Raw genomic sequence first — 27,722 nt, forward strand, 5'->3', positions numbered from 1 at the left:
CTGAGATTTAGGCAAGGAGGATGGAAATCTAGTAGAAATCCCTCTCTGTCTCCTTCTTTCTCTCTCCCCTGAACACTATTATCCTTTTTTTCTGAACTATTTGAGAATAAGTTACAGACATTCACATAGTCCAGTTGTGAATTTGCTGAAATCAAGGCTATTCACCTCCAATAAATACAGTTTATCAAAGTCTAAAAATAAACATTGATACAATACTGTTGGTTCATCTACAGACCTTATTCAGATTTTACCAATTGCCTCACTAATGCCTTTTGTAGCAAAGGAAAAAAATGTTTTCCAGCCCAGGATCTAAATTATAATTATATATTGTACTTAAGTGCCATGTCTTTTTAGTCTCTGTTAGCTCAATTCCTCAGGATTTTTGTTTTTGGTTTGTTTTTTTTTTTTGCCTTTCACAACCTTGGCAGTTTTGGGAAGTACAGATCAGATATTCTGCAGCATGTCCCTCATTTTGGGTTTGCTGATTTTCCTTACGGCTACATTCAAGTTATGCATTTGGGGCAGGAATACTATAGAAGTGATGTGAAGTGATACTGAAGTGATGCTACATCTTATTGACTTTGATCACTTGATTAAGGTGACATCCACCAGTTTTCTCCACTGGAAAGTTATTATTCCCTTTATAATTAATTAGTATCTCGTGGGAGGGACACTGGGACATTGTCAGGTGGGCGTGGCCAGGAGAGCCTGTAATTGACATTGCCCCTTCCTATTGGTTTCAGAGTCCAACAGCCGCAGGGCCGTGAACAGAGGCTACGTCACCAGCTTGCTCAGGCTGCATCAGGACTGGCACAGCCACGACACTGCCAATTCCTACGTGATGATCCGCCGGGGGCTTCTGCTCTGCCTCAAGCATATTGCCAACCTCCGGTCTGGCAGGGAGGCCTTCCTGGCAGCTCAGGGCATGGAGATCCTCTTCAGCTCCACACAGGTAATCAGCATGGGGCTTCCCTGTGCAGTTGGATGACATCTAGATGACTCCTGAAGGCCATCATTCAGGACTCACCCTCAACAGAGCTGGGGAACCTCAGCTGCCTTCTGTGGGCAGCTGTTCTGGATTCAAGTCCTCATTCATTCACTCACACGTGTGTTGATCGGTTCATTTATCCCATGCACGTTTGTTGTTGGGTACACACTGGGTGGTGCAGTGCTTAAGAGTGTTGACTTTAAAGCCAGAGAACCTGGGTTCAGATCCCAGCCCTGGCAGCTATAGCTGTGAGCCTTTGGGGAAGTCACTCAGCTTCTCTGGGCCTCATGTTTCTTCTTCTTCAAAAAAATGGATATGTTAAGAATCTAGGTTTTTGCTTGGCCTGAACAAGTTGACATGAAAATGTCTTGTGCTTAGCAGGGTACATACCATGACTTAACTGCTTCATGAGTGTGAGGAGTTATTGGAATAATAATTTGTTATTGGGATCTAGTGGTGGCAAACATGACAGATAAGACCCCTGATCTTTGGGGGCAAACATCACAGCAGGGAGTCAGACACTCAGGAAGCAAAGAATTCAGCGAAGAAGATAATTTCGTATGCCTCTGTGAAATCAGTAGAGTAAGGGCCTAGGTCTGCAGTGACTCTCATAGGTGCAGAAACGTGCTTTTCTTTTTTTTTTTAAAGTGAAAGCAAGTTTATTTAGAGAGAGACACACTCCATAGACAGAGTGCAGTCTGCCTCACTCAGAAGGGAAAACGGCTTAGGAGATACACGCTCCATGGGCAGAATGTGGGCTGTCTCGGAAAGGTAACAGGGAGAGAGACCAAGGAGTGTGGAGGTTATTTAGTTTAAAGTAAAAGTAGATGCACACTCCACAGACAGAGTGCGGGCTATCCCAGAAGGCAAGAGAGAGAGTGACCAGAAAGAAGGTGTTCCTTAGAGAAAGCTCAAGTCTTCTCTGAGCAGGTGACACCTAAGCTGAGACTTGCCTTGTTGAAGGAGGTGGTCATGCCAAGTTTGCAAGGAAGGGCACCTGGGCAAAGGGACTTGCACCTGCTAGGGCTGTCCCTCATCTGCAGGGAGTGCGTGGCTAGGGTTTCCTGGATTTCAACCTAAGTCACAAGTTCCTTAATTTCACTTGATTAGGGCTAAGTTAAATACCATTGCGCGAGGCTACTTCTGTCCTCTCTGCGAATGACGTGAGCATCTCCCCAGTCCCGTCATCTGCTCCGCCGCCTTCTCCTGGGGCCAAGGCAGCCGAGTTCCACACACAGCCTGCTCCTTGCTGTCCTCACATCGGTCTGTCTCTGCACTCCCTTCACTGGTCTTGGTGCTCCTCTCTGGACACCCTCCCATTTTTCTCTCTACCGGAGTCGTCCGAGGAGAGTGCAGTTTTCCAACCACAGTATCTGTAGACACTTCCCACTTAAAAAAAAAAAATAGCCTTTTCCCCTCCTCTAAACAATAACATAACACTGCACTGCAAACCAATATCTAATTTTCTGTCCGCTATCTCCTCTGGGTTTCTCTCTATCATTACAGCTTTCAGAGCTTCTCAGTCATGAAATAGCTTCGTTTTCCATTCTGTTCCTCTGGCTGAGGGAGGGCTTTGCATTTTTCTAAGCTTCACCGTACTTTGCAAGCTTGTGTCTGCCAAGTCTCTGACCTCTCCCAGCCCTCATGAAGCACCCCCTGCCTTACTGATGCCTATTGGCCACCCCCCACCCCCACCCCTGGCTGTGTGCTTCAGCCAGCTCCTCGCCCCTTGCCTTCCACATCATTGCCTCTTTCTCTGCTCTGAGTTTTAAAAAAAGAAGAAAAAAACAAAAAAACTAAAAACTAAAAGAGCAATAAAGGGAGAAGACAGCGATCCCAGAGGTACATGTCTGTGATAAGAGGAGGGTGGAGAAGATGCCAAGTGAAGCCCAGGCGAGGAAGGGGCCATGAGCCTAGAAGCAGGCTGTTAGACGCAGCTCCTCAGCTGGTCAGTGAAGACCTTGACTGCTCAATTGAGCAAATTTACAGCGAGCTCCTGGCTTCTAATCACTGTCGGGAGTGGAAGCAGGATGTGAGTGGAGGCGGGCCCTGTGCTTTGTGGCCCGGTTTCCCTAGCCCGAAGGGCCCCCCTGGCACCTGAGCTGAGTGCTCTGCACACAGACGCCGCTGCAGCTGTGCTGGAGTTCGAGCTGCCCCCCGTCCTCTCCCCTCTCCTGCCAGAGGAGGCCCGCAAGTCACAGGGCGGCCACCTTGCGAACCTTGGGTTCGTGATGTCATGTCAGTAGCAATTGCAAATTCAGCTGCTGATGGTGATGACAGTGATGATGAAGGAGAAGAGAGGATAAAAATGAGAGAGGAGGAGATGAGATTTGTAGTGAGCGCTTATCACGGTGCAGGGCTGGCTTAGCCGTTGATGCAGGCTCTCTGATTTCAGCATCATAAAGGATTTGAAAAGGAGTTGAATGGGATGAGAGCCACCTCGATGGCTGCCAGGGCCCCCGTCCTCAAAGCTTCTGATTCAGCAGGTCTGGGGTGGAGGCTGCGAATTTGCATTTCTAACAAGTTCCTCAGTGGTGCTGGTGCTGCTGGGGGTCACACTTTGAAAACCCCTGTCCTCTCCTGTTTTTATTGGTGTTTATGATGTAATTTACAAGCGTACTCAGCATGCGAGTGACTGAGAAAGAACTATTTTCGAGTTCTTCCTGCAGCCTTTGCCCATCATATAGTTCTTTGCCTTTCTCCTGAGGCCTGTTCCCCATATTTCTCTCTCAATGACCCTGCCTCTTTGTTTCCTGGGTCCCGCATTCCTGCACAGATCCTCCGAGCATCCTTTAAACATTCAGAGGGTCAGATTGTCCATAATGCAGTGAGGCTGCTGTGTAATGGACTGGGACCTTGTTGGAGCTTTGGATGAGAAGGAGGAAGAAGGATGACAATTTAGATGTGAGGTTAAAAAAGAGCCCCAGCAAGGATGCCCTGAAGTAGCTTGAGATAGTTATCAATTTGGAGAAGTTTGCATGAGATCAATTTGGAGAAACTTGGTGTGAGATAATCAGGTAAAGGGGCCACTCTCTGGACCTAGAACAGCTTCAGAGACCTAGAACATTACTAAGATTGGTGGTTTTCAAACTTGATGGCATGTCACAACCCCCAGAGGGTTTAATACACAGATTGCTGGACCCCACTCCCAGAGTTTCTAATCATTAGATCTGTGTCGAGGTACAAGAGTCTGCATTTCTAACAAGTTCTCAAGTCATGTTAACACAGTGGTCTGGGACCATCACTTTGAGAGCCACTGGCATGTGCTGGGGTAGCCTTTTTAGAAGTTGCAGCTACTGCCATGTGCTCAGAGAGTGGCAAGACAAGCCTGGACTCCTCAGGACCCCTTGTGTCCGCAGGACTGATTACCCCAACATTGTGGGTCTGCGGAAGGAAGGGCTGAATCCTAAAGGGAATGGTACCCACTTGGGATCAGGAGCGAGATACTCTGGAGGTCAGGTTGATCTGAGATCATTTACTGTTTATTCAATAACTATTTCCTGAGCTCCTGCTTTGTGAAAGATGCTGGGGTTAGGTCAGATAGGGAGCTCAGAGAAGAAGGTGATGAGAGTTCCCATCATCCTCAGGGAAACTCCCTGTCCTACAGGGGAACTTGGGGTAAGTGCTGTGTAGGCTGTGGGTAGGATGCCAGAGAGGAACTGGCAGAGCCATGCAGAGGAAGGAGGGCTCTGCCTGGTCTTGGCTGACCGAAGAAGGAAGTTGGTGACATTTGAGCCAAGCCAGGAGAACACCTTGAAAATCCAGAGAGAAACAACTTGGTCTGTCCAGGGAGGTGCAAGGAGCTAGCCAGGAGGTACTGACGGGAGAGAAAAGCAGTGTCCAACTAGTGGGACCACTAAGACATTTTGGAGAGTCAGGCAGAAGGGAAGACTGAGCAAGAATGTGTTGCACAGGGAAAAATATTCAATATCTTGTAGCAGCTTACAGTGAAAAAGAATATGAAAACGAATATATGTATATCCATGTATGACATTGTGCTGTACACCAGAAATTGACACAACATTGTAAACTGACTATACCTCAATTAAAAAAAAAAAAAAAAGAATGAACCAGAAGGTCCCAAACCAAAGGCGCTTCCATGTAAGTCATTCCTAAATGGATGCTACACCACATCTGTTCTGGACCACCTTGCACTTGCAGGAGCCTGAGAGTGCCTGCCTCCTTGCATTTTCTGTCCAGAGCACCTCCTTGCCTGACCTTAGCCCTGGCCCTGCCCACGCAGATTCATTAATAGTAGGGAAATGTTGGCAAATACCTCTAGGCATTTCTATTACCTTGGACTCAGGGATCATCTTTAAGTTCATAAATGTTTTCCCCAGAGCATAGCAGGCACCAAATACAGCGTTATCCCTCATGCCTGGGTTTCTGTAGATTTTAATACTCCCTCGATCCTCCACATTCAGTTCGTGATGTGGCCCAGTCCAGCAAGGACACTTGGACTTGACACCCTTTCTTCACTTGCTTTTCACCTGCACCGTTCCACTCCATGGGAAACATTGTCATCATTACCATCAGTAGCAATACTGCCAATGACAGTCACAGACACACCTGGCTTCCAAGATGCTGGCAGTTTTGACCGAGCTCCCTGGCTTGGACTTGGCCCTATACCTCTTAAGGCTGAAGCTCGGAGCATCACCTCTGATCCGCCATCTGCCTCACCTCTTTTCATCTTCCAGGCTTGATTCTCTCTCTTTTTCCTTTTTACTAATACTTTTCGCATTTGATCAGTCCCAGTAATGAAACAGCCTCTACGAATTTGTTTTCCCATGGAGAGTGTTTTCTGCTATTGGTTCAGGACACTTGGCTGGTATCATCCCGTGCTCAGATAGGAAGACCAAGCTAGAGGTTTACACCAGTCAACTTTCTGTACCAAGTCAGTAGGCAAAACACTTACTAAGAGATGGAAGAAGATGCCCATGTTTTTGCCAAAGAGATACTGGCTGCTCTCAACTTGCTCCCTTTCTCTCAGTTTAGTCAGCTTGTTCTTAGGTTTTTCACAGTGTCTGAAAAGAAGGGTCTTGTCATGTTCCACCAGTATCAAAATGTTACAGCTGCAAACCCAATTTTCCTTTGCTTTTGTATGGGTACCAGGAGGGATCCACACTGTGGGCTTCGAAAAGAAGCGTATTATTTAATTTAGGTACCTGGGATTCTCTTAGTCTTTTCTTCTGATTTCATATTTTATCTTTCTCCTTTACATCTTTCTCTTCAGATAATAGCTGAAAGAGAGAAGTAGGGCTTCCATCAGTTCAGCTACTCAGTCTCTAATTTAGGCAGTAATTCACAATGACATATGGATGGTTGAAGGAAGATGCCATTACCTCCTCTTCCCTCAGCTGTTCTGGACAATGTCTTACCTTAGGTGCAGCATCCCTTGAAAGTCTTTCAAGTCTATTTTCAGACTAAATTCATTCCAATAATCTATGAGCTGTAAAAGAGAAATAAAAATGCAGATTATACACTGGACCAAAGCAGACTCTACGTGAGACATAATTCTCCATTACAGTGTTCAGATTAGATGTTCGACATTAAGGATGCTTACCCTCCACCTAGGCTGTGTGCAGTCCATTACCGGAAATTCCGTTACAGCGAAAGGACTCTACTCAAGGTGTCAGTGTCTGACGCGATCCTCCTTTTGTTCAGAGCTGCCTGGATGACAGAAGTCTGGAACCGGTCATCTCCATTGTGCTCCAGATCCTGAGGCAGTGCTTCCCTAAGAGTCCGCTTCCCTTGGTCACAGCCAGCAGTGCCTATTCCTTCCCAGTGCCTGGGAGCCTCGCCTCTGAGCCTCCCCGTGCTCTAACTGAAGGTGAAGTATGTGGGTAGTTACTCTGTGCTCATCACAGTCATGAGCTTTATGGTGAATGTTCGCATTTGACAATATCTCAGAGGAATGCAGATGAAAGTAGAATCAGTTCTTTTACAGATCAACCGTGATTATCTAATAAGCTAATTAGAGATATGTATGAAAAAGCAAGTTTTTCATGTATAGGGTGAGCAAATATCAGGCTCATTAATTCTGGCTTTAATTATTCACTGTTGCCACTTGGCCTGGTAGCTGCTGAATGCCTGTACCGTCATCTCAGCTGATTTTAAAAAATCTATTCCCAGTCCCTTGATGGAGTCCCTCCACTGTACAGACTGGCTCTGGAATTAACTTGTCCCAAGGATGAAAGTGAAATCAAACTTTTGCTGTTTACCACCCCCAGCTGGCCATATTAGAACACTTGAAAGTATGACTATCCCATCTCCAAGAAGATCTTGCTGTCAGAAGATTCTAGGGCTTTTCAACCCTGTCCTCCTTCCAGGGAACAGGTTTCCCATTGGCATTATTTTGTCACAATGACACTGGATGCCTTCTAGGGACTTTTGTTTTAAATAAGTTCCTTCACATCAAAATTAGGGAATCAATCAAGTTGCTGTTTAAGTTACAACAGCTTTGGCACCTATGGGACCCCTAAACTCTGGCAATGTTAGATACATAAATTCTTGTGCATCGGGTGGAGGAAGCCAGAATGGTACTCATGTGTCGTTTTATCCTGCACTCGTGAGTTCAGTGGGGGACAGCAGTTTAGACTTCATGGTCCAGAGCTCTCACTGCCTGTGTGTGCACGAATTCCAGCACTAAGCACGAGAGCGTTGGGATATTGCACACTTAATATTGTGAGAGGAAGAAGTACTCACCACTGTGTGGTGAGAATCGCAGTCCAAGGCAAAGGGGAAGCCTCATCCATTTCACCTCTTTTTTTTTCCCCCACTCAGAAGATTTTGAAGATGATGGCGATGAAGAGGAAGACAAAGACTCGGATTCTGAAGATGGGAAAGAGGAAGTAGGTACACTAGCCCTTGCTTCCGGTGACCTCCACATTCACAGGTTTACAAAGGAAAATACCGCTTTTGGTGTTCAGCTATGCGCAGTGTACATTTTAAGGACGTGCTTTTGTTCTTCCACTTCAGTGCCTGGTGGATACTGATGCTCAACAAATGACAGCCACTGTTACTAATTTCCAAGCTGTCATTTTCATCGTAGGTCCTGTCCCATCTCATTGCCAAGTCAGAGGCTATCTGTTATCAAGGCACTGGTGTTCCATTAGGATGAGCCTGAAGAAGACACTCAGTGCTTAGAGCTGGTATATTCATAAGTGTGAATGATATTTAGGCAAGAGACCAAGGAAAGAGTTTCTGGGAAACTTTTTCTGGTACGTCTCCCCTATCTTTGGAAGTCACTTTTCTTATCTACCCATCCTGCACAGGACCACTGGGTCTACACCTCTGTTTACCTTGGAGTCACCATGAACTCTGCTCCGTTGGGTGGTGTGGTGCTCACCCTGGTGCCTGTGTCTCAGAATGACCTGTGCTATGGAACAGAAGTCAGCAAACTTTCTCTGAAAGGTCAGATAGTAATGACTCTGGGCTTGGTGGACTCCACGGTCTGTATCACAACTGCTCAGCTTCGCTGTGGTAGCACAGAAGCAGCCACAGACCATGTGTAAACAACAGGGCATGACTGTACACACAAGACTTTATTTACAAAGAACAGCCAGTGCGACATAGTTTGCTGACGGCCTTTCTAGAAAAGGGCTTCTCAACCTGGGCGCTGCTGGCATTTCGGCTGGACAGTTCTTGGTCGTGGGCAGTTATCTTGTGCATCGCAGGTGTTTAGCAGCATCCCTGACCTCAATCCACAAGATGCTGATGGCATCTACCCCCTTGCCCCGCCTCCCTAGTCATGAGCCTAAAATGTCTCTAGTACTTGACAAATATCCCTGAGTTGAGGGGAGTGGTGCAAAATCATCCCTGATTGAGAACCAGTACTCTTGAATAATGATAATTTATCTATGAGTTATAATTCCATCTCCATTTCTCTTGGGGGACGTGGACTTAGATAAGCCCCTTCAGGTTGCTTAACTTTGTCATCTGCAAAGTAAGACTGAGAGGCAGATGTTACCTTTTATGATATTCCTGGAGATGAAACGAATTTTAGAAATCTATCTATCTATCCATCCATTCATCCATCTTTCTATCTATCCATTCATCCATCTGACTATCTATTATCTATCAATCAATATCGATTGATGATCGATCTATCTATCTACCTACCTACTTATCTATCGCTCTATTTATCTATCTATCCATCTGTCCATCCATCCATCTATCCATCTATCTGTCTGTCTGTCCATCTATCCATCCATCCATCTATCCATCTACCTATCTATCGATCTATCGATCTGTTAATCTGTCGATCTATCCATCTGTCTATCTGTCTGTCTACTGTGCATCCATTTATCCATCCTCATCCTTCCCTCCCTCGTTCTCTATCACATTACTCACTCACCTTGCCAATGGTAGTAGCAGACATAGAAGGCCTACCCCTAAGCCAGGTGTCTGGGTTAAGGTTGCTATTGCTACTCTGGTGTTCTCGGGGTTTTGTTGATAAACATAATCATTTCTGAAGTCACCCGTGGTAAACTGGCTCTCTGCAGTGGCTCGGCAGTGCAGGGCTACGGAGAGCTTGCTGAATGATGTGAATAACACTGCGCTGCTGCAGCCATTCATCAATGCCACATTCCCTCCCCTCTCGCTTGCTCTCTGATAACTGAGTGTTGGATGTGGAGTCAGTCGCCTCTTGTATCTGATGTGAAGGGACAGGCTGAGGGCCGGTGCCTGACTTCACACAGTGTGGTCTGGGGGAGAGCTTTCAGACAGTCTCCTTCTCCCCGCTCTGCAGGTGATGGTGGGCTGGGGTGAAGTGGAACCCAAACAAGTAAGCAAATCCAGCTGGGAAGGAAACACAAGACAAATGGGTGAGGGCCTGGAAACGATTCATCAAGAGCCTTCAAGCCGAGGAGAAGATGAGAAGTTAGCACATGAGCATGTGTTGTAGAGAAACAGGAGCATCGGAGTAAGGGCTTGATGCTGGGGAGCTGTAGGAGCCAGGGAACTGGTGCCCTGGCAAAGTGGCTTCTCCCTGCTGGACCCGGCAGCATTTGCTGCAAGAAACGTGGGCAAGGAGCCAGAAGCATTTGTTTCTGGTCAGAGAACTGACCCAGGCCTTTAACTTGTGGCCTTTTCATTTGAAAATCTTCATTAATAATTGGGAGCAACCTCTTAGAAAGAATGATTAAAAGGAACTTATACCTGTGAAGGGTCTTGCGAGTGGAGAGTCGGGTGCTGTTCTCTGACAACTCTTAATGTCATCGTAAGAGAACAGAAACTTACAGCAAATATAGACAGACTGGATGTTGGCCATGTTTTTTCTCCATGAACACAAACGTTAGATTTGGACAGACTCTGAAGACGAGGAAGGCATACAGAATGAATTCAAGCTCTTCCTCCTTTCTTCTCTCCTTTCTTTCCTCTTAAAACTTTTTATTTACTTCAGGTACCTTCTTGAATACGATCCATGTGTGAGGCGGCATGCTGAGTTCTTAGGGATGGTGATATGAGACAAAAGCAAATAAGACATAGTTTTTATCTTCAAAGAACTCACAGGCTAGTAAACTTGGGGATTTTCTCTACCAGAGTTCAAGTCACCACCTGAACTCAAGTCTAAGGCTGTGAAAAGTCAATATTGGAAGGGTCCAATCTAAGCAGGAAGGGCACCAGAATTTTAGATGATGAAACTTGTTTGTTTGGGTTGCTGTGAGTTCACAGAAGCTAGCCCATCGCTAAATAAGTATAAATGGTGTTTATAAGCATACAAAAGGAGGTGAGAACTTGCCTGAGTGCCTGGAGATTTGGAGACCAAAATTCAGACTCTGAAGACCAGAGATGGTCTCTGCTACAGCTACTGTTGTGTTGAGAAAGCAATCATAGACAACACGTAAATGGATGGGCATGGTTGTTTTCCAAGAAAACGTATTTACAAAAAGAGGCAGTGGGCTGTGGTTTGCTAACCCCCGCTCTAGGGCTAAGCAGGTCGCCTAGTTAGGCTGAAGCTCGTGGGTTACCCAACACACTCCTCACTCCAGACGTACCACCCTTACTTGCTTGTGCGAAGGTGCTTCCCAACGGCTACCACATTGCATTTCCACAGGCACCACCTTGGGGCGTGGCTGAGGCTGTAGCAGAGAGGGTGAAAGCAAGGAGGGACTGAGAGAACGCTGGAAAGGATAAGAGTCTTGGGGTCTCCAATACTAGGCTAAGGAGTTTGGGCCTAATATACTCTGTCTGTGAAAATATCATGACATCAACCTCATGGGATCTATGTTTCTTTTAACGTTTGGAGGAAAATTGGAGGTAAATGAAATATTGTATTGCATTCCATTCCCCCTCTCAAATCAGGAATCTAAACATTTATTTTCCACATTTATTCGATTTAGGGAAGAATAAGTCAGGTTTTCAGAATTATCAGATTTTTCCTTAACTAACAAAATATACTCCTAAAATATAGGGTAGGTTTCCCCCCTTCCCCATTTTATTAGGGAAACTTGATCTAGAAGATGTATGGAAAGATGCAGAGACTGGACCGTATAATTCCTGGTTTCCTTTCTCTATACGATTCTATAAATTTTGGAAAAGGTTTGGATGAGAGTCACCATCATTGTTAAATTATTATGAAATGATGATATGGAAGGAAAAATAAAAGAATGCGGTTATTCAACAAACTTGTGGTTGCCAAGAGGGAGAGGTGTGGGAAGGGATAGACTGGGAGTTCAAAATTTGTAGATACTGACGAGCATATGCAGAATAGATAAACAAGATTATACTGCATAGCACAGGGAAATATATACAAGATCTTGTGATAGCTCACAGTGAAAAAAAATGTGACAATGAATATATGTATGTTCATGTATGACTGAAAAATTCTGCTCTACACTGGAATTTGACACAACATTGTAAAATGACTATAACTCAATAAAAATAATGTTTAAAAAAAAAAGAGGGGGAATAGGATTATTCAGCCCAATGAAGCAAAGGCTGGTGGTGATTCCGTAAACTTCTAAATGTACAAAGGGATAAGGGTATAGTGGGAGGTTACAGCCTCTTTCCCAGAGCCTGGAGAGCTCAGTGTCATACCTACTTCTGAAGTCTTGGCCCCTACTACTTTCCTCTTACTCTGGGTGCTCCAGCCACCTAGTTTCTGTAAACAAACTTAAGCTTTTTTTTTTCATCCTGTTACTAATTCCTTTCCCCAAGTCTTGGCATAGTTGGTCGCTATTATGATTTAGGTCTAGTTAAAAATGTAACTTCCTCAGTTTCTCATACCCAAGCCTCACTCCCAGTCACTTTGCCCTCCTCTCATTGTTTCCATGGCATTTATCACTGTTTGAGGTTACCTTACTCATTTGTTTGCTTTCTTATTTGTTGTCTTCCTTCTCTCACTCGAAGGCAAATTTTACGGAAGCATGGACCTTGGTCTGTTCCATTATTACTGGGTCTTCAGTACCTGGAAGAGCACCTGCTCATAGTAGGTACTCATTAAACTTTGTGAGAAGAGTGATGGACCTAAATAGGCAGAGAGATGCTTTGGGATGACAATTACGATTATGTTGAAGAAGGTGATGTTGAGATAAATAGCTCTTTTATATCGTGCTTCATTGTTTACATAGTTCACCTCATTTTATATAAATTATTTATTTATGATGAGGGCTGATAAATACTGATATAAATGCTGAGAAAGGTTATAATCTTCTTTTCTATTTTTTTTTTATAAATACGATCTGACATATGAAATTATCCTTGGACTAGGCTAGCATGATAATTCGGAGGTAAGGAAACTGTGTCCCAGGATTCTGAAGAATCACATCTGTAGCTTGTCTCGCTATCCCTCAGGATGGCTCTCCTGATTGTAATATGTTTTTTTGAACATCCCCTTGTAGTATGATGACTTGGAAACAGACGTGAACAAGCTGAGCACCAAACCTGGTCTTGACCGACCTGAAGAGGAACTAATGCAATATAAAGCGATGTGTCTTGAGCTCTTCTGCAGCTTTGAGGTGGGACATATGCCGTGGTTCGACTCCTTGGTGATGCTTGGTGTGTTCTTTGCAGACCCTGGAAGATCAAACAGGTCTCCAGATGGAAAGCATTGCTCATCTTTAGCAATGTGCTCCTGGGATCCTTCTGAGAGAGAAGCAGAAGGCTAAGCAAAAACGGGGAAAATGTGGCAGAACTGGGATGCGTGGAAAGGTCCTACAGTCTGACACCTGGGAAGGAAACAGGATGAAGGCTCACATCACTGCCTATTGTCTGGTGGGCAGGGTACCCTACCCCTGTGCATTGGAAAAGCAAGTGAAAATTCTTGATGCTTTGCTGATTCCCTTGTCACAGTGGGAAGGTTGTATTAGACAACTATCTGAAGGAGACCAGCCTGATTCTAGGGTTTCTTTGTTAGGAGAAACAAATTGAGAACCTGACACCTGGTGATGTTAACCCAGTGGCTAGTTGCAGCTGTTGCTCCCACCATAATTTTAGACCTGCTTTTGGACCTTCATTATTTTCCTATGATTCTTAATAAATCATGAATTTGGTCACATCTAAGGGTGCCAGCTAAATCATTTATAGAAGGGAGTTAACATACTGTATTTCACTCTAGAAAGCAGAAAGGGATTGGTGGATAAAGGTTTTGGGGAAGGAAATTTTAATTCAGTGTAAAAAAGACATTTGTTTTAACAATCAGAATGATCCTCAAATAAAAGTCACTGCCTTGGGGTGCAGTGAAGTTTCTGTAAATGTGTTATTCAACCAGGCTGTAAATTTTTGGAGATGTTGTGGAAGGTGTTCCTGTACTCCACAGAATTGTACTAGATCCCCTTCCAAATGTAAATTTCTATGATTTTGCCATTTCTTTGACTCTTGAAGCTTAGTCTTTTCGTGGCTGACGTTGCAAAAAGCTTTCCAATGCACAGGAGTTATGCTTAGCACTGTGTCCAGAGAGTGACAGGGATCTGACTGTATTCTCTATCTGGAAGGAAACACTGACATATTCTTTTCCACTTTTAACCTGAAGGAACTGGAGTCCAAACCTGGAGATGATTTGAAATTTGATGAGACTCAGTCTGCCAATCACCACCACATTCCAATTGCTGCCTCCCCAGAGGAGCATTGCTTGAACAAGGACCAAATCTCCTGGGGGCAAGAAAGAGAATCCCCAGTTCAGACCTCCCTTCTGAGCAGGGTGAAGATGGGGAGGTCCAGTATACACCTAGCCTCCAAAAAAGGAGCTGGCATGAACCCATACCAAAATGCACAGTTCAATGGTCTTGGGATAGGTTCTTCTGGAAGTGAAATCTTAGACATTCAGGCATCTCTCAAGGAGGATGCTTGGGACATAGATGCAATTTCCTGCCCAAGGATGAGTGCCTCCTTTGTCAATTCCAGTAGGCCTAGAGAAACTGCTGAATTAACAGATAAGCTTCTGCAGACACATCCCAAGCACATCGCCTTCCACGATCCCCATCTTTATATGGCCAAAGCCAGAAGAACCAGATCTGTGGCTGACTTCACGATGATGGCGTTTCCTGATCTCTGGGGACACTGTCCAGCTCCCTCTGCTCAGTCCATGTTGGAACGTAAATGTGGAATCCAAAGGTGATGGTGCTACTGACTTGGGAGCTATAGATATGTTTTTTCCTTAATATTTTTACAGGTGGAATGGTTTGTACAGATAGTTCTGCTTTCTTCAGGAAAATGAACAATAGTCAGAAGCATGTTAAAATCCTTAAGGAGATATTTGCCAAAGATACAAGCTTTCCCCTCTACAAGGACGTTTGAGAACCAAGTGTAGGGTGGCGGTAGACATCTGTTTCCACAAAAAGAATTCCTTTTATGATTCTAATGCAACTTCTTACCCCATATCCATTGCAAATCACTACAAAATGGAAAGATAATCCAGTTTCTCCAAACACTTCCCTTAAGGGAAGGTTCTCAGGCAAACACAGGTATGGATCTCTTGTCTTTTTCACTGCAAATTGGAATCTGATTTCTTATGAATGAGAGGAGGTGGTGTACCTCCATCCCACCATCCCAACCTTCTAGAACCTGCCTTGGCTTGGGGAATAGTTTTTCTGCATCGCTGAGGATTGTGAGGGAAAAAATGCATCCTCCAGGGAAGAAACATTGGGTGATGGATTATTCCCAGGATGCATGAAAGGGGGAGCTTTGTCTTTGGATAGGCATAGCGAGATTAAAAAGATGATTGCTAAAATCAAAGAAAAAAACTATGTTCCCTGCAAAAAATTAAGTGTGCATATACTAAGTCAGTGGAACAAAGTGGGTATGGCAGTAAGTTTTGTTAACTTATTTCCATTTCATCAGCAAACTGGTGGTGGATCCCAAGAACTGCTCCCACTTTGGCTCCCAGCTAACGCCTCTGACCTCACCCCTCAGACCTTATCGCCAAGCTCAAGTTCCTGAGAGGCAAGCACTAGCAATAGCTCCCCCTGGACAGGACGTTTTCCCCCCGAGTCCAGGCCTCTCCCTTCTCCCACCCCTCCACACCCGAGACCTGGACTGGAAATTCAAGGAGGGAAACTGAAAGACCCCTTGAGTATCCTTCCTCCCTCTTAATTAAACCTCCCAGATATTGGTGTTTCTCAGACGTAAGATTGACTCTCATCTTCTGGAGCAAACAGAACCAAAGAGTGTAAATGACACAAGAGTTGGAAGGCTCATTGGAGCCTCCCAGACGTTGAGGATGCTAAGAGCCAGCAATCCTAACGTCTCCTTCAAAACTGTCCCAGTGCAAAGGACCCTCTTGTTCACACAACCAGAAGCCTTCAAAGTCCCTCTGCCCAAATGCTCTCGACAAAGCTCTCCTTCAAGTCAACAATCCTAAAGCTAAAATATGGCGTTCCTACATTCCTGCTGCTCAGTGTCATATGTTTTGGTAAAAAGAGAAAAGGAAGGAGGGGTAGTATTTTGTGCTCTTTCAGCTCAAGATTGGGCATTATTAAATTTTTCTTTCATATTTCTCTGATGACTCCCAAGGCCCTTCTCACATGACCATGGGATGAATAGGGTAAGGAGTGAGGGCCAATCCTTAAAATGTTTCCAATTTTCCTTTCCAGGATCAAGATATTTGAGGATGTCCGGAGGCTCATCCAGCCAAGTGATGTTATAAATAAAGTTGTCTTCAGTTTAGATGAGACTTGGTAGGTGGTCTTGAGCATCAGTGGAGTAGGGGGGCGGGTGGGAGTATGGAATATCCTTTTAATCGCATGAAAATAAGAATGCTTTATGTTAGTAACCCATTCCTTCTCCTAAAAACAGCACAGTGAAAATTCGGGTTAAAGATCTCTAAGAGAAGGCTTACCTCTAAGAAATGTCAAACTGTGCCTAAGAATAGCAATAACTCATGTCACACGTTCCCAATTTCATTCCAGGCCTTTGCAAGACACTGCTCCTGACTGCTTAAGGTTTTTCTCCATGTTTGAGTCAGGAAATCTTCGCAAAGCCATCCAAGTGCGTGAGTAAGTAAGGAAAGCTGCAGGAGGTAGCTCCTGGCAGCCTGAGCGAGCACTTTGTGACTGTCTTTCCCCTGCTCTGTTTTCAGCAGCCTCACATTGATAGTTTGAAATCTGCCACGGTGGGAGTGTTTACACCAGGAACTGGCAAACACAGCCAATGAAGGTTTTTCCCAAGTCAGTTGTTAAACATTTACCAGCACGCCACCAGGGGACTCACTAGCTGATGTCCCAGCAAAGTAGAGACTAAGGAAGGGGGTGAACTGTTATGAATATGTCTTATGTTCCAAATAATGGGTCGGTCTTCGGGTGTGCGAGCACTTTGGGAAGTTTATACTTATGTTGATGCCAGGGCTGATTCTGTTGACATGGAGGGGTACACGGGATTCCCCATTCCTGTACTTTTCCATGCCTGTTTCTCCCGTAGCTGTGCGCTTAGGTAGCAAAAACCCTGGGCGCCCCATAGAGCGGCGAATGGTGACCATCCTTCCTTCAAGGGAAGGCACAGTGCCAGACCTCTGCCAGCACCGACCAAAGAGTGCTTGTTAATAGAAAAAGGAAGTTTAGGGCTGCAGCAAACTAAAAGGAGGGAAATAGTCAAAAGTGAATTCTAACTCTTTTTCCAGCGGCAGAAGAGACTGCTCTTCTTGCTGTGTTGTAATTCTTTCTATGGTAACACCTTGGACTGTATTTGCCATACACCCAAATCCACCTTCTGCAGGTGAACTTTGGAAAACCACAGTCCAGAGCAGTTAATGGTGTGATGGTCACAGGCATTGGAATCAGACTACCAGGGCAACTCCACGCCTTTCCAATCATGAGACTTGGAACAAGTTACCTAAGTCCATGCCTTGATTTCCTCACGCACAAAATGGGGACAGCAACAGCACCCTTGTCATAGGGATTTTGAGAGTTAAATGACACACGCCGAGCTCTCAGAACACTACCCAACATGTACTTAGCACTTGGCCAACGTTAGCTCTTATCAGGGATGTGTATTCACCACGGCGAGAGCCCAGAACTTAATACAGCTCAGCCCTGTTTTATATCCACTAAGGATTCATTTTGGGGGCGGGAAGAGGTGAGCAGTAATTTTTTTTTTTTTTGGTACATGAAATATTTCAGGGAAGCCCAATATATAAAACAAATATATGTTGAGCTATTTAAACTGAAGAAGAGAAAGGCAATCATGCTGAAACCTCCTCAGCCCTCTTCTCTTTCTTGACTGTTAGCTCAGCTTCTACTTCCTCCCATGGCCCCTGCTTTTATTATTCCTTCTCTCCATTTATCATGTTCCAAAGATCCTGGAGAGACGACCCGATTAGGAATCCCCTAGTGGGAGAAGGAGCAGTCCAGGATGAGCTAAGCTCCTAGCCTCACTCAGGTCTCTCTCTTGATGCCTTTGGCTGGACGGTAGAATCCTACACCAAACCGTTGTGGTCCAGGTAACAGAGTCAAATGACAAAAGACAAACAGACATGGCATTTGTTATGATCATTTGGAGAGAGCATCATGGGCATAGCAGACAATTTGAGTGTCACAGACTTTCCAGAATTGTTTTCAGGAGGGCCACTCAGTGGGTTTGCTTTGTTGGTTGTGTGGTGAGCTCAGTGGGTTAGTGTGGTGCTTATAGTGATGACGTGAGGGGTGGGACTCCAACAATTAGCTCTTCTCTGCTCTGCTGTATCTTATACAAAGCCCTGGACTTTCACAAATCTCACTGCACACTGCCACTTACCAGGTGTCCAATGTAGGAGAATATGAATGAATCAGGGCAAAACCATTACCTTTTCTAGAAGAGCAAGTCAAAGAGCATACCAAGGGGGTGGGGTAAGACTATTTTTGAAAATGAAATATCCAGATGATAATGTTTAAGTCAAAACTGCATTGCAATTCTGTTGCTGAAGCTCAAAAAAGTAATTTTTTTTTTTTGAGACCCAGTGATTGGTATGACTTTCTAGGGTGCTGGAACTGTCCTATATATTGATCTAGGTAATTGTCAAACAGGTGTATCCAGATAAATTTGTTTAAACTCATTGAGTTGTACATTTAAGATTTGTGTACTTTACTGCGAAATCAATTAAAAGGGGAAAAACAAACAGACAAATCCTTCATTGCTAGTCTAATTCATGTTTGTTTCCTTGCTGGGGATTTACATAAACTGTACTACTTAATCTTTACAAACAGTACTGCAAGTTTAGACACTATTTCTATATTTAATAGGAGGAGGCTGAGGCTCAAAAATAACGTCTAGCATCAAACAGAAATGGCAGAGCCAACCAGATGTGACCACGTTTTCTCCAGGATATAGCAAACTTGCATTTTTCTAGCTGGATAGGAACTTTATTACAATTTGATAAAAAGATATGCTACAGTTGTGGAACTGACTCTTCTCATGTTAAGAAACTGTTACTCCCTCCCTCAATCTCCAGAGTCTGTGTCCAACACTGGAAGATAAAAATATGATAACGGTAACTTACCAGCCAACTGAGATCCTGGGTCTTTGATCTGTCATCCAGAACCTGGCATGTGTAGAGTTCTCAGTGCTGGAAGTTCTCTTGAAGACTTTTAACCTTCCAACCTTGCTTCTGACTTCGCAGGTTCGAGTATGACTTACTGATCAATCCTGATGTGAACAGCACACAGCACCAGCAGTGGTTCTACTTCAAGGTGAGCGGGATGCGGGCTGCCGTCCCTTACCGCTTCAACATCATCAACTGTGAGAAGCCCAACAGCCAGTTCAATTACGGTATGAGCCCTTCAGGATTAGACATTCTGTGGGTCACACTGGGAGAGATGTCACGTTGTGAGCACTTGAATGGTTATCAGGAGCCCCTGCTTGGCTTCCCAAAGGGATGACACATTTTGGTTGCCAGGTGTAGCAAGACAACTGCCAATTGATGATCAGTTGCTACCGTGGGAGGGGGGAGCCGGAGACCCTCGCTCTACCATGGCGTGTTAATACCTCACATTACACTGTGCCATTTCCTGACTCCCTTGCCCCACCTTGAGCTTTTTTGAGGTCACTGAGCCCTCTCATTTATTCCTTCCCTCCATCCCCTAAATCCCTCAGGAGCAAATGTATTGATCTATTTGCCACAGACAGGCAAACAGCACACTTCAGGTGGACAACACTGATTTATAGGCTAAGAAAACTCAGAAGAAAGTTTAAATTCTCCTGAATACCTGTGGCAGTTTTAGAGAAGACCTTCAGGGGACAAAGACTGATGAGTAGCCTGTATTTATTTGGAGCATTTCTAGGAATGGGAAATGCTGCACTTTGTTGCCGGCTCATCTGCTAATTTATGGAGTGGCTTTGAGTAAGGAAAAGATCTTCCCATAGCTCCAGGTCCGAGCACAGGTTTTGTACTGACTAAATAGACTCTTGCTGGTAGAGAAAGAGAAAAGGTGAGCCTTGACTCTTGTATTCGCTTGGTGCAGCTGCTGGAAGAAATTGTCACAAACTTTGGGGCTGAAAACAAGACGAGTGTATCCTCTTGCAGTTCTGGAGTCCGCAAGGCCGAATCAGTTTCACCGGCTTAAGTCAAGATGTTGGAAAGGCCACACTTCCGCTGGAGATCCTAGGGGATTTGCTGTCTCCTTTCATTCTCCAGCTTCTAGGGCTGGGTTCCTCCTCACCTTGGCTCACGGCCCCTTCTTCCATCTTCAGATCCACGCGGCTTCTCCTCTGTAGTCATGCCTCCCTCTGCTGCTCTATTATAAGGACATTTGTGATTGAATTCAGAGCCCACCGGGGTCACCTCCCCATCTCAAGATACATAATCTAATCATATCTACAAAGGCTCTTTTGTCATACACAGTTAGCACTCATAGGATTAGGACCCGGTATCTTGGAGGGCCACTATTCAGCCTACCACAACTCTCCTTTCTTTTTTTTCTTTTTCCTTCTTAGAATTAATTCTGCCTTCATTTTGTGTAGGGATGCAGCCAACTCTGTATTCTGTGAAGGAGGCTCTTCTTGGCCGACCCACCTGGGTACGGAGGGGCTATGACATCTGTTACTACAAGTAAGTTAGAGTGTGGACACTTCTTTTGTTCTCCCTCAATTTCCTGCCTTTCCGCGTGAATCTTATCAACCTGAACAACCTGTGCCTGTCAGCTTTACCTGCTGTCCCAATGGCAAGCGCCCTGCCCTTCAAATTCCCATGCATGTTAAGTGGCACCCACACTAGACCACAAGAAATATCCTGAGTTTCTGAAAAGCCATCTACTCTTATTTAAACACATTAAAAAATCTTTAGACCTTGTTGTTGAATGTTGAAGTGTTACAGACCCAACCTGTGACTAGTGCAGCAAGCTTCAGTTCTTTTCCTGTTTTCATTTGCCCCAGTGAACAAAAAGTCTGAGGGTTTCCTGGCCTATGCTTATCCATCCCATGCTTCCATTTTTCGAAGCAGATGAGCGTGGATCTGTGACAAATACACTGCAGTAACTCTTTCTCCACAGCAAGGTAACTTTTGCAAAAAAAAAAAAAAAATAAAAGAAGGAGGTGTTTTCAGAATTCATCTTCAACCCTTGTTCAGTAGCTGGTCTCATTTATCCTGTAAAGTTGTAATGAAATTTGAATTATCCACATCTTTTGATAAAAGGAACACATTCCAGAACCATGAATTGCTTATTTGTGCATTTCTTTGTATAGAAAATAAAATAACGAATGCATAAGATAAAAAAAGAGAATAGAAATTGTGGATAGGTAGAAAATACGTAATGAATTATTAGCTTGTTGCTAGTTTCTTATAAAAACTGGTAGGCTAGTACTTATTTTCTGGGATAAAGTAAGTTGTATCTCTTTTTTTTTTCTGAGATTACAGAGGTCCCTAAAAATATTATCAGGCATTCTAGAGTATAGGATTGTTACAAATATCCAAAAGAAAGAGTGTAATATATATGCTTATGCCTCTGGGCTTTTGAGGACAGGAGCATTGAGGGATAGAAAGGTCAAGAATCTTGTTACTCTGTCAGAGACAAGGGCAAACATCACCATAAAGGTAAGATAGTCTATAAAGCACAGAGCTGGGCTGACTAACAGTTTGTAATAAAAGACTCGGCAATTTTCAGTCTTTGATGTATTAGGATATGGACTTGGGCAGTACTTTCATTATATTCTTTAGAACAATAGCAAAACAATACCATTTTGTTGGTTTTCCATTCACCTATATGGCAATTGCTTTCTGGATCTCCTATCTGCAGACTCTTAGGATCTTTTTATGGTCTGAAGAGATTAGGCTGAAATCACCTCAAGGTGATAGAAGCCACAACTGTGGGGAAAAATAATGAAGGCATAAATTTGGACATTGGTGTGTTAAGAATAACTTTCCGTGTCCTCTAGAAATAGTCATCCTAAATAAACCTGAAAGACCCAGCTTGCAGCGGGCTTGGGTCTGGAGCGTAGTGAGAGATTGGGCAAAGAGAACACTCAGCATCCTGTCCCAGTGAGGGAGAGCGCCCCCTGGAGGCGGCTCTCTTGGAGGTGGGGGATGAGGAGCGGCTTCAGGGGACTCAAGCATCTGACAAAAGAAGGAAAAATCAAACATCCCAAAGCCTAGTCTTGGCCTAAAGAATGCCGACTAAATGTTAATAGCTTGTAGATTCATTAACAAGACAATTGTTACGTGATTAAAGAGCAACAGAGGGGTAACATGAAAACCATGAATGTGTAATGCAATTCATTTCTCATCTTCCAGCCATGAATACAACAGAGATGAATGGATAAGACTGCTACATTGTAATGGAGTTTGTTTTACAATTACTCCCCACGTTGTATGAACATATTTCCAATAACGTGATGTAACAACAGGATAGATACGGCTCTCTATTCCACTGCATATCAGAGTATCTTTCCCTACCGTATAATGTCTTAGGTTATATAGTGTATCTCTCCCTTGGGCCCATCACAATCTTTGAGCTGATCTCCTTTAGAAGATTTTTTTTTGCTTCATCTCTGCCTTTATGCTTTCTAATGTATTAATTTGGGGCAACTTTTCCTCCTTATTTCTTTGTCCCCAATATGTCATCAGGAACTCAGAAGTTCTATTTCTGTTATGCTGTTCCATTCTCATATTTAGTACCATGTTCTAAAGGGGTGCCAGGATGCTTACTGTGGAGAGAACCATGAGCCACGGCACCTGAGTGTATATATATACATACGTGGAAAGGTGAAAGGAGAAAGGACATTGAGAAGGAATGGGATATTCATTTCCTTTAAGAAGTGACAGCAATGATAATCAGTTAAGGAGGTGGTCTGACTGCTTTGTGGGTCAGAGCATCATCACTTGTGGTCTCCAAACTATTTTGATAAGATATATTTATGCATGTACATTTAATATGGATTTGTTCATAATTTAAAAAATCAATTATATACACCTTACTATACTACCATCTTATGTGCATTAGAAAGCATGCAAAAAGTTAAGAATTTTTAATGATGAGGAAAAGATAAAAACATAATTTTAAATTTAAATCTTTAAATTTTAAGTATACGATTGTTATTTTTTATACTATTAGTAACATGGGGCACACCATATCCTTAAGGTTTACCATGAAAAATATAGTTGTAGATTGTCTTTAGGATACTTTTGAAAAATTTTGGTTAACTTCCCAGATCCAATTAGATTATTTTTGCACAAATAAGAATTCTTGAGAAAGAGCTAGTGTCAAGAGAGAGAGGCAGGCCAGGTCTGTTTTTCCATTTTCTTGGTCATTTGTGCTTCAAATGTAACGTTATTATCAATTTCTGGGTTCTAAGCAGAGATAAAAATAACGAGTTGTCTGTAGTGTAGGGTTTAGTTTAATTAGATAATAAAATCTGTAAATCCGCTAGAGAAGTCTCCTGTAGACTTAAGTACCTTGCCAGAAGCGAAGATCAAAAGAAGGAGAGAGATGGTGAGCTATTTCCCCCTCCCAACCAAAGCCTCCTGTACAGCAATCAGTACTTAACTATCTAACATATGAAAACCATAGATAGAAAATGAAATGTGTTTTTCTTCCTCCAGCCCTGGAGAACCACAGAGAAGAATGGAGAAGAGTGCTGTACTGTAATCTGGCTTGTTTATAATTATCATCACAGTAGGTTGAGATGGACTGCGTGAGGGCAGTGGTGTCAATCCCCATATTAAACCTTAGACAACTTTATTCCTTTCTTATTACCTAGGTCATAATAAATGTAAAGAGAAGTTCTGGGGAGGTGGGGGGTCTAGCTCAGTGGTGAAGTGCAAGCCCAGCATGCACGAGGTCCTGGGCTCCATGCCAGTACCTCCATTAAAATAAATAAGTAAATAAACCTAATTACCTCTGCTCTCCCCCAAAAAACTGTTTTAAAAAAATTAAAGAGAAATTATAATATCTTCTCCCTATGCTTCCTCTTCCCACTCCATCCCACCCCCTCGCCCAACCACCAAGCCAACCACTAAGCCAGCAAATCAAAATGGATCCTCCAGAGGGAAGAACAGAAATGGGCAGACTCATTTTTCCATGCCTCTCATAATAGTAAGCAAGGATAGTTTTAGTTTCTGCTTTATTTACTTCCCTGTGGTCTGCTTCTCCCTCTCACGTACATGGCCTCCTTGTACCTTTTTGAATTCTCTCCCAGCTCCTGGTCTAAAGTAATCTTGGCTCTGTAGGGCAGAGGGAGGGAAGCAGCATGCTCAGAGTGGCCGTGTAATACACAACGGCTGATCTCTTCTGACATTTATCTCTGCTCGCGAGAGGAGATGGAACAGCTCACTCATGAAGATGAATGTCATACAAGCGCTCTGCCGTCGTGCATCCTTCCCAGGGATCTCAGGAGAGAGATTTGGTGTTATATAGAATATTAGCAACACCGCAGACCCAGAGCAGCCTGGTGACTTGGCTGCCCTGCCCTATTAGATCCCTTTAAATGAAATGATGCACCCACGTTAAACAGAGCCATCGTCATTGTAAGATTATCTAATTCACTCTCTATCTTGGCATTTGCTTCTTCGGTGCACATGCAGGGAAAAAAAAAAAGACTTCCCAGCATATTTTTAAGTACAAATGGGAATAGATTGAGTTCATAACTATGCATTTATGTACTTTGCTCCTTGCTCATTGAAAGCTTTATGATTATAAAAATGCAGCTCCTTCTGAAGATAAATGGTTCAGGGGATGGAAAAGCAGAGGGGAGCCTTTTAACGGTGGGATGACTGATCTGTCCATATCATCTATGACCCAGGATGACCCGTCTAGGATCTGGCAAACTTGAGAGCACACTTGATTTTCACCAGGCTTCTTCTCCACCTTGAAAAGCAGCAGATCAAGGAGAGAAGGTTCTTGGAATCAAACTTCCACCACTCATGAATGATGTGACCTCGGGCAAATTATTTCAGCCTCTCTCAACTTCAGATTTCTCACTCGATGAAGGGGGTAATAATGGTATCTACTTGATAGATATATTCTGAAGATGAAGTGGAATGAGATAAAGCACACACAAAGCTTACCAAAGTGTCTGGTGCATAGGAGGTGTTCCGTGGATGTTAGTGATTATTAATAATAAGTAGAAACATATTACTGGCATCAAATGCCAATGACATAAAGAATCATAGCAGCATGAATCATTGCCACAACTCTGATCTGGATTAATTTACATTCCTTCTGTCTTTTGAGACCCTAAGTTTATAGGCAGCCCTGAATGACTGATGAAGACCAAAACTTCAAATTCGTCCTTGCTGAATTGGACCAAAAGGCCTCCTGTCCTTTTATCCATTTTTATAAGACAGTTGCTATAATGAAAAATACAATCTTGGTTTTGGAGTAAGCCCACACCTGGGGTTGTGCTTGTTGTGTGGGCTAGCTCACGACACGTAACATCTACGATCCTCAACTTCCCCATCTGTAGGGTGTGCATAATGGTACTTACCTTGAAAGGATAGCATTAGGATTAGAGATAAAATATGCCAAGCATTCTAATGGTTACTCCTGGAGTCTTAGGTTCATTTATTCTACAAACCTTCACAGATGCTAAGACCAGGTACTGCGCCAAGCACGGATGAGCAAGCGTAACCCCTACCAGAAAGTGCTGGCAGTGAGGGAGAGGCACCCTGTGGTAAGGGATGTCAAGGAAGGCTTCCCGAGACAGGAAACACTTGATCTGAGTCTTGAAGAAATAAACGGAGCTGGCTGATTGAGGAAGGAAAGGGTTTTCCATACAAAGGAGGAACAGGGACCCATTTGAAAGAATGCACGTTACTGCCTTGCAAGCATCCCTCAATGGGCTCATGCCATAATTGGGGAAACAACAAAAAAATAACCTGTTGATGGGAACTCACGTTGTCATGGACAAATGTAATTGTAGCAAGCCCAGTGTTGTACTTTAGAGATTTATTGCACATTTCATTTTGAAGAAGGTTAATTTTGGGAAAGTTTAAAGGTCTCTGAAGAGGAAAGTTTTGCTAGAGGTGGAGTCATCTCCTGGGTCCTCCTGCTACAATGTGGCCACCAGGAGACTCCATTGGGGAACTGGGGACTCTGATCTTTGCTTTCATTTCAGCCAGAGCATCCACCCTGGATTAGGGTTGCAACTGAATCTCCTTCAGCTGAAACTCATCCTACACGAGGCGATACTCATTTTTCTTAAATTTCAGCCATCAGCGACCATTCTGGAGAGGGCTGGCTTGTCAGTGGGGAGCTTTTTGCCTTGCCCATGAGAATCTTGCACACCAAGCTACAGCAGGGTGTGTGTGTGTGTGTGTGTGTGTGTGTGTGTGTGTGTGTATGAGGGGGGTGAGAGGTAGATTTTATAGCCCCGACTACCATTCGAATTCCTTAAACTTCCCTTAAATCACTAGAACTTGGGCCCACAGAAGCTCAAAGGCTAAACATCATTCTATTTTATTTCTCTTTCCATTTCCAGCTGTTCCTGGCCTGAAGTCCAGTTTTGGCTTGAGAGATAGAAAGCCTGGGGGCTGGAAATTTCATGGTCTTATTTTCTCTCTCTCTCTCTCCAGTGGCCAGTGGGGCAGGATTGAGTTTGCTTAGGGTGAATATGTCTGTAATGTGGCTCCAGTGTACTTAATAGTACAGGGGGAGACCTAAAGAAGCAAAGCTCATGTCAGATGAAAACCCCCAGTGGCCTCCGGGGCACTCATCCTGAGGAAAGACGGAGGCTCTGTCTCCACTGTGTGTAGGTGAAGAACTTGGGGCTGGTGAGATGTGTGTTTCCACCTGCCATTACCTTCATGAATATGTGCGTGTGTGTGTGTGTTTGCACACCCATGCATGTATGCTGACAGGTGAAGCCCTCGCTTCCACATTAATTGATTGTCAGAATGCTGACCATTCTGGCTGGCTCATTTCACTTGGAGGAGAGGTGTGATTGACCAGGTTCAGCCAGGTGTAAAGTGAATGTGTGTTTGTGGCGGAGCTTTTACGAGTGAAATCAGAGAGAGAATAAAAGGTAGAGCATATGTGGTTTGCATGCTTCCTGAGTAACCATCTGCTTCTTTACATCCTTGCTAATAATCTGAGCCTTTGCCCTGGAGAAACTACAGAACATTAAGGGAAATCTGGAGAAAGTAGACCCAATTAGGTATCAAGATCCAGATGGCACCAGGGGTGAAGATGCCTTTTTGAAGTTTCTAGCCCTGAAGTCACAGAGGGGAAATGTGTCCTATTAACAGGATGCTGAAGAGCTGGGTGGGATAGTCTCTTAAGGCTTACATCATTGGAGGTCTCCTGTTTTCCCTAGAATGTCCAAGGATCCAGGGTACCATGTTGGCGGAAGCTAAGACAAGAGCAACTTACAGCCTGATGTGTTTCATCCCACGGGACTACCAACTTCTTTCACTCCCATTCCTAAGTTTTTTAAATATTGAAAAACCACAAAAGCCACAAGAAACAAGACAGTAGATTTTCTATTTCTTCCTTGCTTTTTTTTTTTTTTTTGGCTTTAGTGAGAGGTGTCCTGAAGGTAGCAAAAAAGGCAGAAACGACAAATCTGTATTTTTTATATTTGCCAGAACACACAGAATCATTATCTGCTATTTCTTCCCTCTCCCCTCCCCTTTCCCCCAATAAAACCCCAAAGCACAATGGACAAGTAAGCCAACGTTGTAAATGTTCAAAGGTGGAATTACATCCTTTGGTGTCCGGGTGTATTTTGCATTAGACTGCAGCCCTGATGATAACGTTTCTCAGGAAAGCCTGCACAGCTGTCTTAGCACCAGCAGGCAAGGAGGGAGCATAACTGGCAGCGTGTGGGGAAAATACTTCTGCTCGGGACATACTTCTGGGTGCAATTTACTTTGATGCTGTTCTCTGAAGTATCGGAA

General features: G+C 43.9%; 1 protein-coding gene across 1 annotated transcript in view; it reads left to right on the forward strand.

The window, feature by feature from the left end:
• The window catches only part of AGBL1 (AGBL carboxypeptidase 1), a 645,810-nt gene that overhangs the window by 146,389 nt on the left and 471,699 nt on the right, over positions 1-27,722 (forward strand). The window contains exons 7-15 of the mRNA XM_072950742.1: positions 744-952; positions 6,653-6,818; positions 7,772-7,839; positions 12,832-12,948; positions 13,962-14,542; positions 16,021-16,104; positions 16,336-16,422; positions 19,017-19,165; positions 20,357-20,444. Coding sequence (XP_072806843.1) covers positions 744-952; positions 6,653-6,818; positions 7,772-7,839; positions 12,832-12,948; positions 13,962-14,542; positions 16,021-16,104; positions 16,336-16,422; positions 19,017-19,165; positions 20,357-20,444 — 1,549 coding nt within the window. The remainder of the gene's footprint in view (positions 1-743; positions 953-6,652; positions 6,819-7,771; positions 7,840-12,831; positions 12,949-13,961; positions 14,543-16,020; positions 16,105-16,335; positions 16,423-19,016; positions 19,166-20,356; positions 20,445-27,722) is intronic.

The sequence above is a fragment of the Vicugna pacos genome, chromosome 27, assembly GCF_048564905.1.
Source record: "Vicugna pacos chromosome 27, VicPac4, whole genome shotgun sequence".
In the NCBI taxonomy this organism is placed as follows: Eukaryota; Metazoa; Chordata; class Mammalia; order Artiodactyla; family Camelidae; genus Vicugna; species Vicugna pacos.